This window comes from Anabas testudineus, chromosome 14 (assembly GCF_900324465.2).
Source record: "Anabas testudineus chromosome 14, fAnaTes1.2, whole genome shotgun sequence".
Lineage (NCBI taxonomy): Eukaryota > Metazoa > Chordata > Actinopteri > Anabantiformes > Anabantidae > Anabas > Anabas testudineus.
The window spans coordinates 10,439,418-10,454,395 of NC_046623.1; the positions used below are offsets into that span (position 1 = coordinate 10,439,418).

Consider the following 14,978-nt stretch of genomic DNA (forward strand, 5'->3'; position numbering starts at 1 on the left):
TCACAGCAAACAAAATAAGCTGGCAGCAATTTAATCTTTTATTAATAATTTATACAATCTCTACATTATTGCTCATTTTTTAAGCTGCATTTCTTAACATGCTCAGGTTAAATCGTAATACACATTCATCAAGATCTGAACATTTCCAAGCTTTGTACACTCTGGTTCTATTAAACTTGTATTCTAATAAACCTAAAAAAGTTAAAGTGCAGACAGAAGTAAACCTCAGTAAGAAATACTAACACTAAGAGCTTGGAGCACTTATTTGCTGAGGCAGATTGTTCTGCAAATCAAAATTTACAGAGTTAAATCCTCACAATTGTAATGGAGCACAGTTCACACTGAGTTATGATATGGGTTGCTAAAGTCAGCACAGCTCTAAACTAATAACAGCTGAAATCTATTAATTCAGCAGATTCGATAATGTGACCTAATGAAATATTTGACAACATTCAATTCCCAGCAAATGACCGAGTTATCGGTTTTAATGCAAATTTGCTACATCCTGTGTGATGAAAAACTGATGAACACGTAATCAAATTTTCTAACTAATCCCTAAAGAGATTAACGGTCATTTTGATTATGATGATAATCTTTAATAGTTGAAAGATTTTTTTTTTTAAGGATAGATAAGCATTATAAACAAACATAATTTTCCCTGATACATGGAACCCAATACAGTAGGACTGCCAAAATCTTGACAAACCACTTAACCTCTGTGTGTTTCAAGTAAACAAAACATCTTTCAGGACACTTGGCAATAATTACACAATAGGATTTGCAATATGGCAACAGATAAACTCACACTCAAGGCCTGTTGTAGCAACAGGACAAATTAACTGTTTTGGCTCAATTACATATTTGGTCATATTGCTTTTTATCCCAGCCATTTATGCAAAACTTCCACAGGTCAGCAAAGAGTTTTTCTAGCAGCTCGAGCCAAATTTCCTCCAAAACCATTGAGGAGGTCGCACTGCTCCAACTCATCATACCGCCCACTTCGCAGGAAGCAGAGAATTGTAGTTTTGCAGGTCTCCCTGCAGGGCTCTGACACGTGTCCTTTAAATCTGAAGTACCAGAACTTCTGGAAGACTCTGTCATCATTGATTAAGGTCCGAATCAGTCCATTGCAGTTGGAGGGGAACATACTAGAAAGACCATAGGCCTCAGTGGCGCGGTATAACAGTGACCACTTGGGGTTTGGTGCTGGGCTGGAGTTTGCCTCTGTGAGGTTGAGGATGTAGGTTTCATGGTCGAGCACCAGACGTGAGCTGCCTTTGTAGTTCCCATCAACAGAGTAGACACGGTATCCTAGAAAGAGGGAAAACAATTAAGATTTTTAACTGTCACTTCTAAAAGTTTAGAATTTTCCCAAACTGGTTTATGGACTCACCTGGGTTAAGATCTACATAGGTAGTGATACTAGGAGCAATGAATGCCACCCCCACCGGACGGGTCATGGTCTCCTCATCAAAAAACATTTGGAACTCATCCAGGTGTGTATGACCAAAAAACTGTCCAGCAATTGTACTTTCATATCTGAAAAAAAAAGATGTTAAAGAAAGTAATAAAAGGGAATCTGTCATTCACTTTGTTAAGTTGAAGCAACTTCAATGACAGTAGGACACTGACTTTGAAATAGAAATAAAGAAAATCATATTTGTATATTTATTAATTAATACAGACTCACAAAACCACAAACAACACCCAGTGCAGCCAAGCAAAGAACAAGGAAGTGAAATAAACACTGCTGGTAATATGTTAACCACATTTAATTTACTAAAATTATCTTGACATCAGCATATTAATCCAAGAGTTCTTGTTCTTGCTAGAATGACGACACCATATATACAGGCTAAAAATGATATACAGTACTACTATTGTAACTGTCTTAATTTTGACTTTTACGTCACAACTTGAAGTTCTGGTTCTGCATCTTCAAGTGTAAATGATTAATGTATCTACCTGTTGACAATGTGATAGTAGTTCCAGCTCCAGCTGCCAAGACACAAGCCAGGTGGGATGTGACCAATGATGTGTACCTGAGTAAAAGGAGGAAATAATGCCAAACTGAAGATTATTGCACTAATAAAAAGTATATTTTATTGCAATCTGAAGTTCAGTACTAGCAAATAGAGGTGGTAAAATAAAAAAGCCATAGAGTAACTATCTGCATCAGCAACAGAGCATGTGGCTATGGTGTACAGTACCTGAAATTATTGGTTTAGCACGGCCAATTAGTTTGTGTTTGCTGAAGTTACAATTCTGTACATATTTTAAACAATGCTGAACATACAGTAGCACCTTTTGTTTCAGATCCTCCAAATTTTAAGTAACAAAACTGAACCAACATTTTCTATTATCTTTTTTGCTTTACTCACTTTCTCTCCCTTGTCCTCACTGGCCTGGAGAATATGGACCAGCCACTGCAGCTGGTTAGCAGGATCAGTAGAGTTCACCATCAGCCAGAAGTTTTCTTTGGCACAAAAGTTCATGTTGAGAGAGACTACTCGTAGACCAGGCTGAACCTCGACGGTGTAGAATCCTCCATACCTGTAATTACACCAGTCAGACAGTAAAATTCAGGTCTGGTGGCACTGACCAAAATACTACACTACACCTTCTATATTGACCTTATGTGGACTGCCCCTTTTGGTATTCTCTCCATTTCCACTTAATGTCTTCTAACTTCCAATCCCTGGTTCCAGTTATGTTACTGCATGTTTAACTCCAGCTAAAACTGCTAATCCAGATAATTTAGAATTATTTGTTTCTGAACGATGAGTCTGTTATATAAAAAACTGTTATGTATATAGAAATATTTCAGTTCAATTTGTTATTAGGACGCATTTAAAACAAATTTGAACACATTTTGATTATCATGACTATATTAACAGCAGAATGGTCATTCCACTAAGCAGCTCTTCCTGGTAACTGGTGTATGAGTTTACACAGTGGTGGGCGTCTGCTTGATGTCCCTCTGTACTCTAAGAAGTACTTACATCATGTCTTATCTAGAGGGTGGCATGACCTGCATCACAATGTCAACAGACATTAATAAAAACATGAATATAAGAACCTCAGAGTCTTCAAGGCCTGCTCTGGTAACCATACTGCCCATTCATCTGCCATCTTATCATAGAGCCAGGCAGAGGACCTATTGCCACGAATAAAGGGTGGTGGGAAGCTGTTCACTGGTGTGCTCTCGTGGTTCCCTATAGCAGGATAAACTGTCACATTAGGTCCCAGGTATCTGCACAGAAGTTAGAATGAAGAGGTGAGAGTTAGTAACAGCGTAGATCAATTCTAAATAACACATGACAAACGTAATAGCATGAGAAAAGCATCCTGACTAACAGGTTTTCAGAATACAAGGGGATTTTGAAATGCAACTGTATTCCAAGTACCAGCAACATGGTTGAAAACTGTGTGTTATTCTAGTTAAAACCATAGACAGATAAGTAATTACTAACAAAATAATGTGCAGTAGTAGATAGACTAAACATTTACTGTTACGAGTCAAAGGGTAAATATCTTATCAATGTAAATCCAAAAGAAGAATTACTTATGGATGAGCCTGGAGACAACTGAAAGCTCTGAAAGCTGTTGTTTCCTGGTCTGAGACCAAACGTTGTGTGCCGGTATGTCTCCAGTCCAATAGACCCAGTCCCAAGGTCCAAATCTGGCAACATTTTCTAAGACGTTCTCCACCGTCCGTAGAGGAAGGTCACACTTTCCATAGGTTCCCCAGTACCCAGCTTTTCTCTTCTTCCAGCTGGGAGAACCTGAGCTGTTACGACAACACAGTGGTTCCTTGCAATCTACGGCACTGCCAGGTTCATACTCCTGTCAGTAGATATGACTGATTTTAAAATAAAGTCTTACGCCAATTATTTAAGTTCTGATTTGACTAGCCCACACTCACCTGGTCCCAGTGGATGTCCGTAAGAAACAAGACCCTGCTCTTTGGCGAACTAGGTGTGGGTGGAGAGGGTGGTATAACAGGGGGTTTAGGAACTTTTGGCAAAGTGATGTTCCAGGGGGCATAGATGTCAAATTTGCCACAGGAAGGGCCCACCAGCAGGCCACACGCTTCACTGGGCCACAGCAGGGACTCCTGCAGGACCCGGATGAAGTCACTCCTGAACAGTTCTGTTATTTCTCGACACACCTGCTCCTCAGCCAGATGGAGACGGATGCATGCCTCACCTACTGCATGTGCCACTCGCTCTTCATTTGCATCACTCTAGGAGAGGCAACAGAAAGACAGCACAGGACCAAAGAAGCAGCGTGATAAATAAAATTTGTCATTTGACTGACTGAATGTCGAATGTCGTTTTGGAGGTCAACAGCTGCATTTATTGACTCTAAACAACAAACAAACAACAAACAAGGCATCATAAGATCTAGATGTCACAAGCATGTTTTGTGCTAAATCAGCTAAAACATAGGGAGATATAAAAAGAGAAGTATTTAAAGGGACAGAACAAGAAGTATGCCTTCTCCTCATGAGGATGTTAGAGTCACATGCAGTATTTGCTTCCCAACCTGAGTAACCACATAGAACAGTAGTCACAATTACAATAGAATCGGTGTTAACTTATCAAACGTGTGTTGTAATAAGATCTGAATGACTCTCATTATTGACTTACCAACGTGTAATCATATCAGAATCGTAATCAACACAACTTGTAATAGGTCACAGACCTTTAACGGGGTGCTGTCCAACCACGATTTAACGAGTTTAAAGAATAAAACGAAAGAAGGAAACCACTAAATGATGTACAAAAAAAGTTACCCTTTGTATATCTTGTTTTATCTTAAGGTAATATTGACGTTTGTCTTGATCTTATGTGGCTGCTGGATTGAGTTTATTTTGGATGCTGTAGTTTGTGGTGTGATACTGTGAACACATCTCTGATCAAATACAGACCAACACCAGCACAAGCGCAGCCTTCAGTCTGACTGTAAGTAAAATCAACACCTCTTTTACAGCTGTAACACAAAATCAACTACATACACATGATGAAACTAGGATGTGTTGGATTAAACTGCTTTTAGATGATCTAGACTTAATCAACAACCTGCAGTCTCCAACAAGACATACACAGATTTTACTAGTTGTAGCTTTTCATACATGAATCATATGAAATTGACATTTTAAAGGTGCTATTCTCAGTCCCTACACGAGGTTAAAGGTTAACCCACATCCACTTTATGTTTTTTTTTTTTAAACCTTACCAGCAAGGCGACGTCCAGGATGGCGAAGACAGCCTTACACACTGGGCAGGTGATATTTCTCCAGTTAAATTTCACTTGTGGGTGGATGAACTGCTCCATGAACACCACCCCGTGCTGCCCCGAGGTCGGTGCCGGGTGAGAGGATCCGAACGGCGGCAGCACCGACGCCAGAGCGCAGCTTATCAGCCCCAGAGAGAGCAGCCGCGTTTGGGGAGCCATGGTCCGGACGGCTGGCGTCCTGTTGACAGCGAGTCTGAGCCGAAGACGAAACAAAACCAGAAACAAGAAGCGAGCGGCGTCAAGGAAGTAACATCAGAGGTGTGAATGAGGGACGCGCCGGCAAAAGCCTGCTAGCTAACCAGCTAGCTAGCTCCTCCTCTGCCTCTGTACCGACCGCAAAGCGCTGACCGCAGGGTCGTCGTCGTGTTCCCCGGGTGAAGGTTTACTGGAAACGGGGTCGAGCAGCCCTGCGAGTGGCTCAGCTGCTCCCTCCGGGCTCTCTGTCTTGTCAGCTGACTCATCACGTGGCAAAGTTTTTGTTTTTCATTTCTTCTGAGCAAACGGGGACAGGACGAGCTGCAGCTGACGGAGGGAGGTCCGGTGTTATGCCGAGTTCCGCCTGCCTGCCGAGATCTGCGTTCCCCACGCGGGAGCGCGCACAGGTTAAGCGTAAACCCAGGAACAAATGATTTGTTAGACAAACGACGGTGTAAAAGCTAAATTATCTATGTTGGAGATGTTAACGGATCATAAATCCATGCTATTTTAAAAAGGTTGATCCTGCGGCAGCTTTATTGGATTAAACGTAATGTTCAAGTATCGTAGTATGTCTATGTCGGGCTTCGCTATAAAACTGCAGATTTTATTGATTAATGGGTTAAAACATTGTTTGTGTGGGTAAAATCTTTGCCCTATTAAAAATGGTGTAGCAGATTAGCCGTGTTGTGGTTAATGAAGGTTTTCGTGGTGGTTCGTTGAATGTATGAATGTTATCAATGTGTCATACTTTGTCAAATCACACTCACACTAATAAAATATCTGCTTATAATAACAAGATTTGCAAACTTCGGTATGATTTGGCCCACTCACACTTTTGTGTATGTGTATTTTCATTGTCAGCTTAAAATAACCTAAAAGATGGACAAATGACAGCATTTGGTTATAACGTGTGTTACAGTTAATTAGGGAGGGGATGCATATTATGGCAACTCAGAGTTGCCAAATCATGCATCCCCATCCCTGTTTACAGTGGGGGATGCATATTATGGCAACTCAGAGTTGCCAAATCATGCATCCCCATCCCTGTTTACAGTGGGGGATGCATATTATGGCAATTAAGACTTGCCGAATAATGCATCCCCATCCCTGTTTACAGTGGGGGATGCATATTATGGCAACTCAGAGTTGCCAAATCATGCATCCCCATCCCTGTTTACAGTGGGGGATGCATATTATGGCAATTAAGACTTGCCGAATAATGCATCCCCTCCCTGTTTACAGTGGGGGATGCATATTATGGCAATTAAGACTTGCCGAATTATGCATCCCCTCCCTGTTTACAGTGGGGGATGCATATTATGGCAACTCAGAGTTGCCAAATCATGCATCCCCATCCCTGTTTACAGTGGGGGATGCATATTATGGCAACTCAGAGTTGCCAAATCATGCATCCCCATCCCTGTTTACAGTGGGGGATGCATATTATGGCAACTCAGAGTTGCCAAATCATGCATCCCCATCCCTGTTTACAGTGGGGGATGCATATTATGGCAACTCAGAGTTGCCAAATCATGCATCCCCATCCCTGTTTACAGTGGGGGATGCATATTATGGCAACTCAGAGTTGCCAAATCATGCATCCCCATCCCTGTTTACAGTGGGGGATGCATATTATGGCAACTCAGAGTTGCCAAATCATGCATCCCCATCCCTGTTTACAGTGGGGGATGCATATTATGGCAATTAAGACTTGCCGAATAATGCATCCCCTCCCTGTTTACAGTGGGGGATGCATATTATGGCAACTCAGAGTTGCCAAATCATGCATCCCCATCCCTGTTTACAGTGGGGGATGCATATTATGGCAATTAAGACTTGCCGAATAATGCATCCCCTCCCTGTTTACAGTGGGGGATGCATATTATGGCAATTAAGACTTGCCGAATAATGCATCCACTCCCTGTTTAGAGTAGGGGATGCATATTTTGGCAACTCAGAGTTGCCAAATCATGCATCCCTTCCCTAATTAACTGTAACACACGTTATAACCAAATTCTGTCATTTGTCCATCTTTTAGGTTATTTTAAGCTGACAATGAAAATACACATACACAAAAGTGTGAGTTGGCCAAATCATACCGAAGTTTGCAAATCTTGTTATTATAAGCATATATTTTATTAGATTGAGTGTGATTTGACAAAGTATGACACATTGATAACATTCATACATTCAACGAACCACCATGAAAACCTTCATTAACCACAACACGGCTAATCTGCTACACCATTTTTAATAGGGCAAAGATTTTACCCACACAAACAATGTTTTAACCCATTAATCAATAAAATCTGCAGTTTTATAGCGAAGCCCGACATAGACATACTACGATACTTGAACATTACGTTTAATCCAATAAAGCTGCCGCAGGATCAACCTTTTTAAAATAGCATGGATTTATGATCCGTTAACATCTCCAACATAGATAATTTAGCTTTTACACCGTCGTTTGTCTAACAAATCATTTGTTCCTGGGTTTACGCTTAACCTGTGCGCGCTCCCGCGTGGGGAACGCAGATCTCGGCAGGCAGGCGGAACTCGGCATAACACCTGGTCCAGGACTTTGAATCTCTGTTTATTCTCCTGTTTTCACTGTGGGACTCACTAACTAATCCCTCCACGAAATCCATCAGATTCAAGGTGCTGTGACACTTCTACCATCTATTAAAAATAAACACCCAGGATATTAAACTCTATATTTTATCTTTAACCAGTACATGTGAGCAGTGACAGCTGTAGAAATAATTCAAAAGCAGATATTAAACTGTATCTTCCTAATGATGAACTGGTGTTTGCTCACAGTGACAGATGAAATGTGATCTGATATGAAATAGTGGCAATAAATAAGTACTGAAACTGCAAATAGTCATGAAGAAACAGTAATGAAGAGCGGAGAGGAGGTGACATCTGTCTCCTGTAGGTTTCAGCTGCATGTTTATAATAATATAAACACTACAAATAACTACGTTTTATAATGAATCATGATTAACTATAATGTATTTATCCTAACTTATAATTAGAATGTTTTCCTTCAGGTTAAAATGTTATCATCACTTCTTGCAGTAAATATGCTGGAGCTTTTCAGCCCCATCTTGTGGCTTTCAGCAGCAGACATTGGGAAACAACTTAAAAGGACAATGCAGGACATTTTTGTAATGGTTAAATAAAAAAAATATATATATAGGAAATGGATTTTTGAGGAAACTAGAACAGTTACCATATGTGTCCACAAATCAATGTCTCTGTAAAGAACAACAAAACAAAAAGAACAAAAGTTGTCATAAATATAAAACATTTATTGCATTGATATTTGTTTATGTGTAGAAAAGCACTGTTCCTATACACATTTCTTTGGATGTGTTTCTGTCTGATTCATTACTGAATACAGACTAAAAAGTCTGCCGATATTTTAGTGTCTGCCATATTAAAAAAGCAACACTGGCTAAAGATCATTTATACCTCAAATTTAAATTACACAAGAAAACCAATACAATATTTATAGTCTGAAGTGTGTAGCTGAAGTGGCCTTAGACATTATTTACAGTGGCTTAGCAGATACATACTGAAGTGAAGATAAAGAGTGGTTTGATGTAAAAACAGGACCAGGAGTGTACAAATTGCTGCAAATGCATTCATTTGTCCTGCATTTTCTCCAGGATGGGGACAATCATGTCAAACTTGGGTCTCTTGGCTGGGTCTTCGTTCATGCAGAGCCTCATCAGCTTGCAGATATGAGGTGAAATACCTGGAGGAATGGTTGGCCGAAGCCCCTCAAGAGCCACCTGAAAAATGGGAGGCGGTATCACATTTACATTTACATTTAGCCATTCAGCAGACGCTTTTATCCAAAGCGACTTACAAGTGAGAAACAAGGCAAGCAGTTATTTCAGACCTGGAACTGAAACTGGAAGTTGCTGGGGATATCCCACACAGAAACATGTAAGAAGTTCATATAAAAGGAGGGTGTTTCTGGCACTTCCACGTAGTTTTGTGGTGTAGATGTGAATTTGAACAAACAGCAAAAGCCTGTGAGTTGTTAAATAATGCACCCACGTACCTTCATGCCTATCTCCATGTGTGAGAGGTCAGCAAAGGGGACCTCTCTGGTAACCAGCTCCCACAGTAACACAGAAAAGCTCCACATGTCAGCAGATCTTCTGTTGATGTCTTCAGGCCTTTTCTGCAAGGCTGAAGACAAAACAAGGGCGACAAAGAAAACTATTAAAGAAGATAACTCACTGAGTTTGTTTTTATCCTGTAACATGAGCAACACACCAGGTAAACACCAACTAAACCACTGAAGCGAGAGAAAAGAGGAAAACAATGAATAAATACCTTCAGGGGCCATCCATGCTGGAGAGTACATTCGTCCAGGACACTGGAAGGAGAACTTTGCATCTGCCATGCTTATTCTGGCCGTCATGTCCTCATCAATCTGTAAATGTATCACATCAGCTCATTACTCATAAAACAGTCAACTGATCATCTTAATAGTTTGTTTGCATAGTGGCTGTAACGGAATAAGATTTGTCTTACCATGATGTGCTTGCTGTTGAGGTAAAGCCGTGAAACCATCGGCTCTAACGTGTGAAGGAAAGCCATGCCGCTGGCAATGTCCAGTGCAAACTTTACTGCTTGGCTCTGGTCGACCACCAGAGCTGAGGATGAGGAAGAAGAAGAAGACAAAGGACAGGAGAAAAAGGAGGTGAGAGACAAGAGTAACAAGTCAGGTGGTGTAAAAACAGGTTCTAGGACTGAAATAACTTTGGTATGTTTACTGCAAATTGTACATATTTTTATTTCATACATGTTCTGTGCACAAATAACTTACTAGTGCCCTGGTGAAGTATGTTGTAGAGGGATCCATATGGCATGTAGTGGCTAATGATGATGGGGTGAGGAGAGGGAGGTGACTGACAGGCCCCGAGAACAGGAAGTATGTTAGGATGAGAAAAGATCCTATGGAGACAGTAACAGAAAGAGAGAGAGTGTGTGTGTAAAGGTATTTTTAGTAATATTAACATGAAAAATGTTTACTGTGATGGGAGGAGGTTTGTGGAAATGTGTTTTTCACACTGTAGAGCAGAATACGTCACGTAAGAAACAACTGACAACAACTTCACCACAACACTAACCAAGCCCCAATTTCTTTGACCTCTAACAATTACAACTGCTCTTCTTGTTGCACAACAATCCTGCAGCAGATCATATGTTCTCTTGGCTGCACTGTGTTTACTGAGATGTGACAGTCAGTGCAAATGAGCGCATGAGGTCTATGGTTCAGATAAAAAAAAAACTGACACCATGTTGTCCATACTGCAGACTTCCTAAGAGACACTGTTAAAGACCAAACAAATCCCCACTGTTCATTGTCAGAAAGCCGAAGTGTAAACTACCTGAGTTTCGGATGCTCCTCATTGAAGTCTCTGCTCTTTCTGGTGGTCCAGTCTCTCACCTGTAACACCTTCACTACAATCTCATCCCCTTGCCACCGACCCTGCCATAACTGCAAACAGAGTCACGTAAACAACTAATGAGCTGAAAAATTAAAATAAGGCTCCCACACAACAGTAAACAGATTTTGCAACAGACCTCTCCAGACTGGTTTTCATTGATCTTTGCCAGGAGAGAGAGCTGCTTATAATCAATTCCAGCCTGCTTGTTAAGGGTCCCATTACCTGAAGGAGCAAAGACATAAGACAATTAAACAAATATCCCGAGTTAATATGATTATTTGTTCCTTTTTTATAAATTTACTCACGAGGTCGTGTTCGCATGGTGCCCTTCCAGAATGTTTCTTTATAAGGGATTTTTGACATAGTCTGGCCCATTTTTTCTGCCTTTTCTAAAATCATACATAAAAAACAACATAAGAACGACATAAAATAAAGTAGTGATGCTACAACACACTGCCAACCAAGGAAAAAACCTGCTAGGGAGTCTGACCTTGAAGCAGCTGTCTTAGGTGAGGCTTGGCCTTATCCAGAGGTGTCTGTCCATAACGGTTGCACACAGACACCTGAGCACCACTGGTCACCAAGTCCTAAAAAAAGAGGGGTTAAACTATGTCATGCACAGATTATATTTTAAGGTTAGGTATACAGTAGTGTCCATTCCTCCCCACAAGAGGGCCTGGAGTGTCTGTGGGTGTATTACACTGTACCTCTGCAACTTCATCCTGTCCCCAGAAGCAGGCATAGTGGAGTGGTGTGTTTCCATGTTCATTGACAGCATTGGGGTCTGCTTTGCACTGAATTAGCTGGCATTCACAAGGCATTTAATCAGTAAACATAACTGCCAAACATGTTTTAACCCTACAGACTTTGTATAAACAAAACATGAAAAACCCAGTTTTGACCATTCTGTGTGTGAGAGTGTGTACCTTAGCTACAATATCCCTGTGTCCATGACTGGCAGCCAGATGTAATGGGGTATCATCTCCACGATTCATCACGTTAATGCGAGCACCTCTCATGATGAGCATGTCAACAACACTGCTTCTCCCTTCCCTGCAGGCCCAGTGAAGGGGGCTGAAGCCATGGTCATCACTGAAACACAAGAAGAAGAAAGATCAAAGAGGGTCAGGTTCTGAAATATTAGCTCCAGCCTCTTAGCAGCAATTATAACACATTCAAGTCTAATTTATTCTAATATATTCAAGTATAATGGTTTTACAAGACGACAACATTTGGAGGTGAAGACACACAGTATTTGTTTCTGTGGAGCATGTGTACAAGGGTGATGATGGGCTCACCTAACAACTCTGAGTAGAAATCAGCTGACAAATACTATCTGTGTGGTCCTCTGCATGCATTACCTACCAATCTTTATTTAGACTTAAACACATGCCTCCTTGCTCTGCTTGCACCCTATACCCATATTACGACTGTCTCTAGTGATAAATGTGTGTGTGTGTCTGTGTGTGTACAAACTGGAATGCCTGCTAACATATGCAGAGAAACAAACACACAGAGGGTGCACAGCGCACTGCTGCAGTCTGCAAGGATTCAAACTATCACCTACATGTGACTGGGCCCCTTCACCTAAGTGAATCTTTACATTAGCTGAACCCAACAGAGCTGCTGGGCATCTACCAAGCCTGCAAAACCACAAACCCTACAGTGTGGTCGACAATAAACCTCAAACCTCAGCTTAAACTAAATCGAAACAGCAAATGGACAATTCTGATCCATCACATTTCTGTTGTGTTGTGAATGTTGTGAAATATTTTGTGAAAATGTTGTGTTTTCTTTTTTTTTTTTTTGTGGTTTTCCAATATGTTTCTGTTGTGCTATTGCATTTCATGAAATGTTACTGTGTTTTGCACCTCAGAGCCACCATACTCAACAACCCTGTGTGCTATAAAAAGTAACAGGGGAAAAAACTCAGGGAATAACAGAGTGGAAAACACAGTCTAATCCTCAGCAACACATTTCTCTCTCTTTCTTTGTCATGTGTCTTCTTGTGTCGCCCACTCCTGGGGGATATCTGAAAGTCTCAGCAGACTCAGTCTCTAGTTTAATTACAGTCAAAATTTCAATTTCAGTTTGTTTCAGTTTCTACTGCTTCATGTTTCCCACCAACATCCGTACAGTACACAATATTGAATATTGTTTAGGAATTGTGAGGCCGTTCACACACTTGAGCCTCCTCAGAATTACAACCAAAACAGGCCTTACAGCATAATGACTGGTCTCTCAGATGTTTATGTGGGACTGCAGCTAGCTGCCCGAGAAGCTCTGTCAGCAAGGGCCTGGCCCTGTATGGAGTTGAAGAGAGGAAATGGCCTTGGCTGTTGCGTGGTTGGCTAGCAGCTCTGTAGCCCTCAAAGTCAACGTCAACAAACTGCACATATATGGCCTGGCCCAGGAATGAGATAACCAAGGTCTTTAGCAGTGAGGTCTTCTAGTTCCTTTCTAGCAAGGAAATTATGTAAACAGGCAGCAGTGTGCTGTATATGCCAAACAAAAAAAAAATGTCATGGAGTTGCAACTCATGGCCATAATACATGCATCTACTGTTTAAATTTATATTGTTTTATATTTAAAATGTGAAAAAGCCCTGGTGATTTTTTCAGCAGTTGCTGTACATGACCAAAATTATACATTTCAGCATTATATTCTTACAGTATAGTAGGTTATATTCTGTTGCCTGAGTCATTTTGTCCCTGCACAACCTGCCTAAACCACCCTCTACTTTTATGCACACACAATTTTTAGGAATGACATCATAAGGAAAGAAGAGGAAGAAAAAGGAAAAACTACAGACTGAACTGGAATTACCAAAGCTGGGTGATGTTCAGCAGTATTCAGAGCTGCAGGGAGAACACGGTATGGAAACTATTTGACCACATTTAATGTGCCAAGGATCACCTCATATGCACACACTCGCACACACATAAGCACTGAATCACTGCCCTACCAGACCAAATGTGGTACAAGTCAACTCCACAATCATTAGACCATGCTCCGTTCTCTATTGCACAGCCTGTAATTCAACTCTAACATCCAAAAGAGAAGACACAGAGCAGTTACCTTCATACCTTTGCATATTTGCGCATAGTGTGTGCAGATATATCCACGTACCCCAAGTTCAGGTCATTCTCTGTGTTGTCCAACCACAGACGAACAGCCACGGAGTTCCCCTCTCGACACTGTGTGAAGATGTCATCCATGGTTATATTGTAGGTGCCCTTTCTTGACTTTCAGTCTCTTTTAGGGTCAGGAACATGTAGCCTGGAAAAGTTGTTAAACAAAGACTCTTATGTCAGGAACAACTTGGTTTTGTTCTTTCCCACCAAACAACAAAGTAAAAATAAATGTTTGTACAAATTCTTGCGCAAAGCAATGCACATGTAGTATATAAGCCAAAATACTGACATTGCTCACTGTCTTTTGCCTCTTGTTAGATTTAGACATTTATTAAGTTCATTTTTTAAGGTTGTGAAATTAATGTATGATGAGAAAAATACTATCCCCTCGGGTGGGACTGTATACAAGTCTGGCTGAACATTATATTCTGGCGTTTATAGAGCATCACTGAACATAATCATAATGGTCAAAGAAACATAAACAGTCAACCAGTGTCCAGCTAAATAAAACATGCAGTCAAGTACTTAAATAGCTGGGCACATTTCCCCTTGGCTTTATCTTCCTCCCTGCAATCGGATGGGCTGGCCTATTGGATAACTTTGAAATCTATTGTTAAAGAGTCAAAGTGAAGTTTGACTTCCACAAAACATCCCAACGACAGGGGATATAAAACTACCTAACACACCACAACTTCTCAAAAGTCTTACCAACTTCTCGATTTCTTCTTAATTTCTTTTTTTAGTTTCCCCGTAAGTCGCCGTCTCCTCAAACTTCTCAGGACGGAATGGTCGCTCCGAGTCCACGCCCCGCTCCTCCGACTTGATGCGGGCTACTGGAGAGAGGCGCTCCGCTACTGACAGCTTTGTTCCG

At 41.0% G+C, this 14,978-nt stretch overlaps 2 protein-coding genes across 2 annotated transcripts; both read right to left on the reverse strand.

Moving 5' to 3' along the window:
- Window positions 1–25: 25 nt before the first annotated feature.
- smpd1 (sphingomyelin phosphodiesterase 1) lies at window positions 26–5,785 on the reverse strand. The gene is made up of 8 exons (XM_026370284.1): window positions 5,242–5,785; window positions 3,926–4,246; window positions 3,566–3,846; window positions 3,080–3,253; window positions 2,382–2,553; window positions 1,966–2,042; window positions 1,394–1,539; window positions 26–1,311 (listed from the first exon to the last, which is right to left on the reverse strand). Exons 1-8 carry the CDS (start codon window positions 5,458–5,460, stop codon window positions 911–913), a joined length of 1,791 nt encoding a protein of 596 aa, XP_026226069.1. The 5' UTR covers window positions 5,461–5,785; the 3' UTR covers window positions 26–910.
- Window positions 5,786–8,792: 3,007 nt separating this feature from the next.
- Window positions 8,793–14,936, reverse strand: ilk (integrin-linked kinase). The gene is made up of 13 exons (XM_026372511.1): window positions 14,816–14,936; window positions 14,103–14,252; window positions 11,900–12,065; window positions 11,681–11,776; window positions 11,464–11,560; window positions 11,279–11,362; window positions 11,110–11,195; window positions 10,914–11,023; window positions 10,349–10,476; window positions 10,054–10,175; window positions 9,853–9,952; window positions 9,575–9,705; window positions 8,793–9,299 (listed from the first exon to the last, which is right to left on the reverse strand). The coding sequence occupies exons 2-13, from the start codon at window positions 14,189–14,191 to the stop codon at window positions 9,150–9,152; spliced, it is 1,359 nt and encodes a 452-aa protein (XP_026228296.1). The 5' UTR covers window positions 14,192–14,252; window positions 14,816–14,936; the 3' UTR covers window positions 8,793–9,149.
- Between the last annotated feature and the right edge of the window lie 42 nt (window positions 14,937–14,978).

What these genes read in the sequence shown, in the direction of transcription:
- ilk (XM_026372511.1), bottom strand. Translation starts at nt 14,191, where the DNA reads ATGGATGACATCTTCACACAGTGTCGAGAGGGGAACTCCGTGGCTGTT. An exon ending in ACAGGGATATTGTAGCTAAG is followed by an intron (nt 11,777 to 11,899) that starts GTACACACTCTC and finishes TGTGAATGCCAG; the next exon opens with CTAATTCAGTGCAAAGCAGA. An exon ending in TCAACAGCAAGCACATCATG is followed by an intron (nt 9,953 to 10,053) that starts GTAAGACAAATC and finishes ATACATTTACAG; the next exon opens with ATTGATGAGGACATGACGGC.
- smpd1 (XM_026370284.1), bottom strand. Translation starts at nt 5,460, where the DNA reads ATGGCTCCCCAAACGCGGCTGCTCTCTCTGGGGCTGATAAGCTGCGCT. An exon ending in CGGACATCCACTGGGACCAG is followed by an intron (nt 3,847 to 3,925) that starts GTGAGTGTGGGC and finishes ATCTACTGACAG; the next exon opens with GAGTATGAACCTGGCAGTGC. An exon ending in GTCTCCAGGCTCATCCATAA is followed by an intron (nt 3,254 to 3,565) that starts GTAATTCTTCTT and finishes ACTTCTGTGCAG; the next exon opens with ATACCTGGGACCTAATGTGA.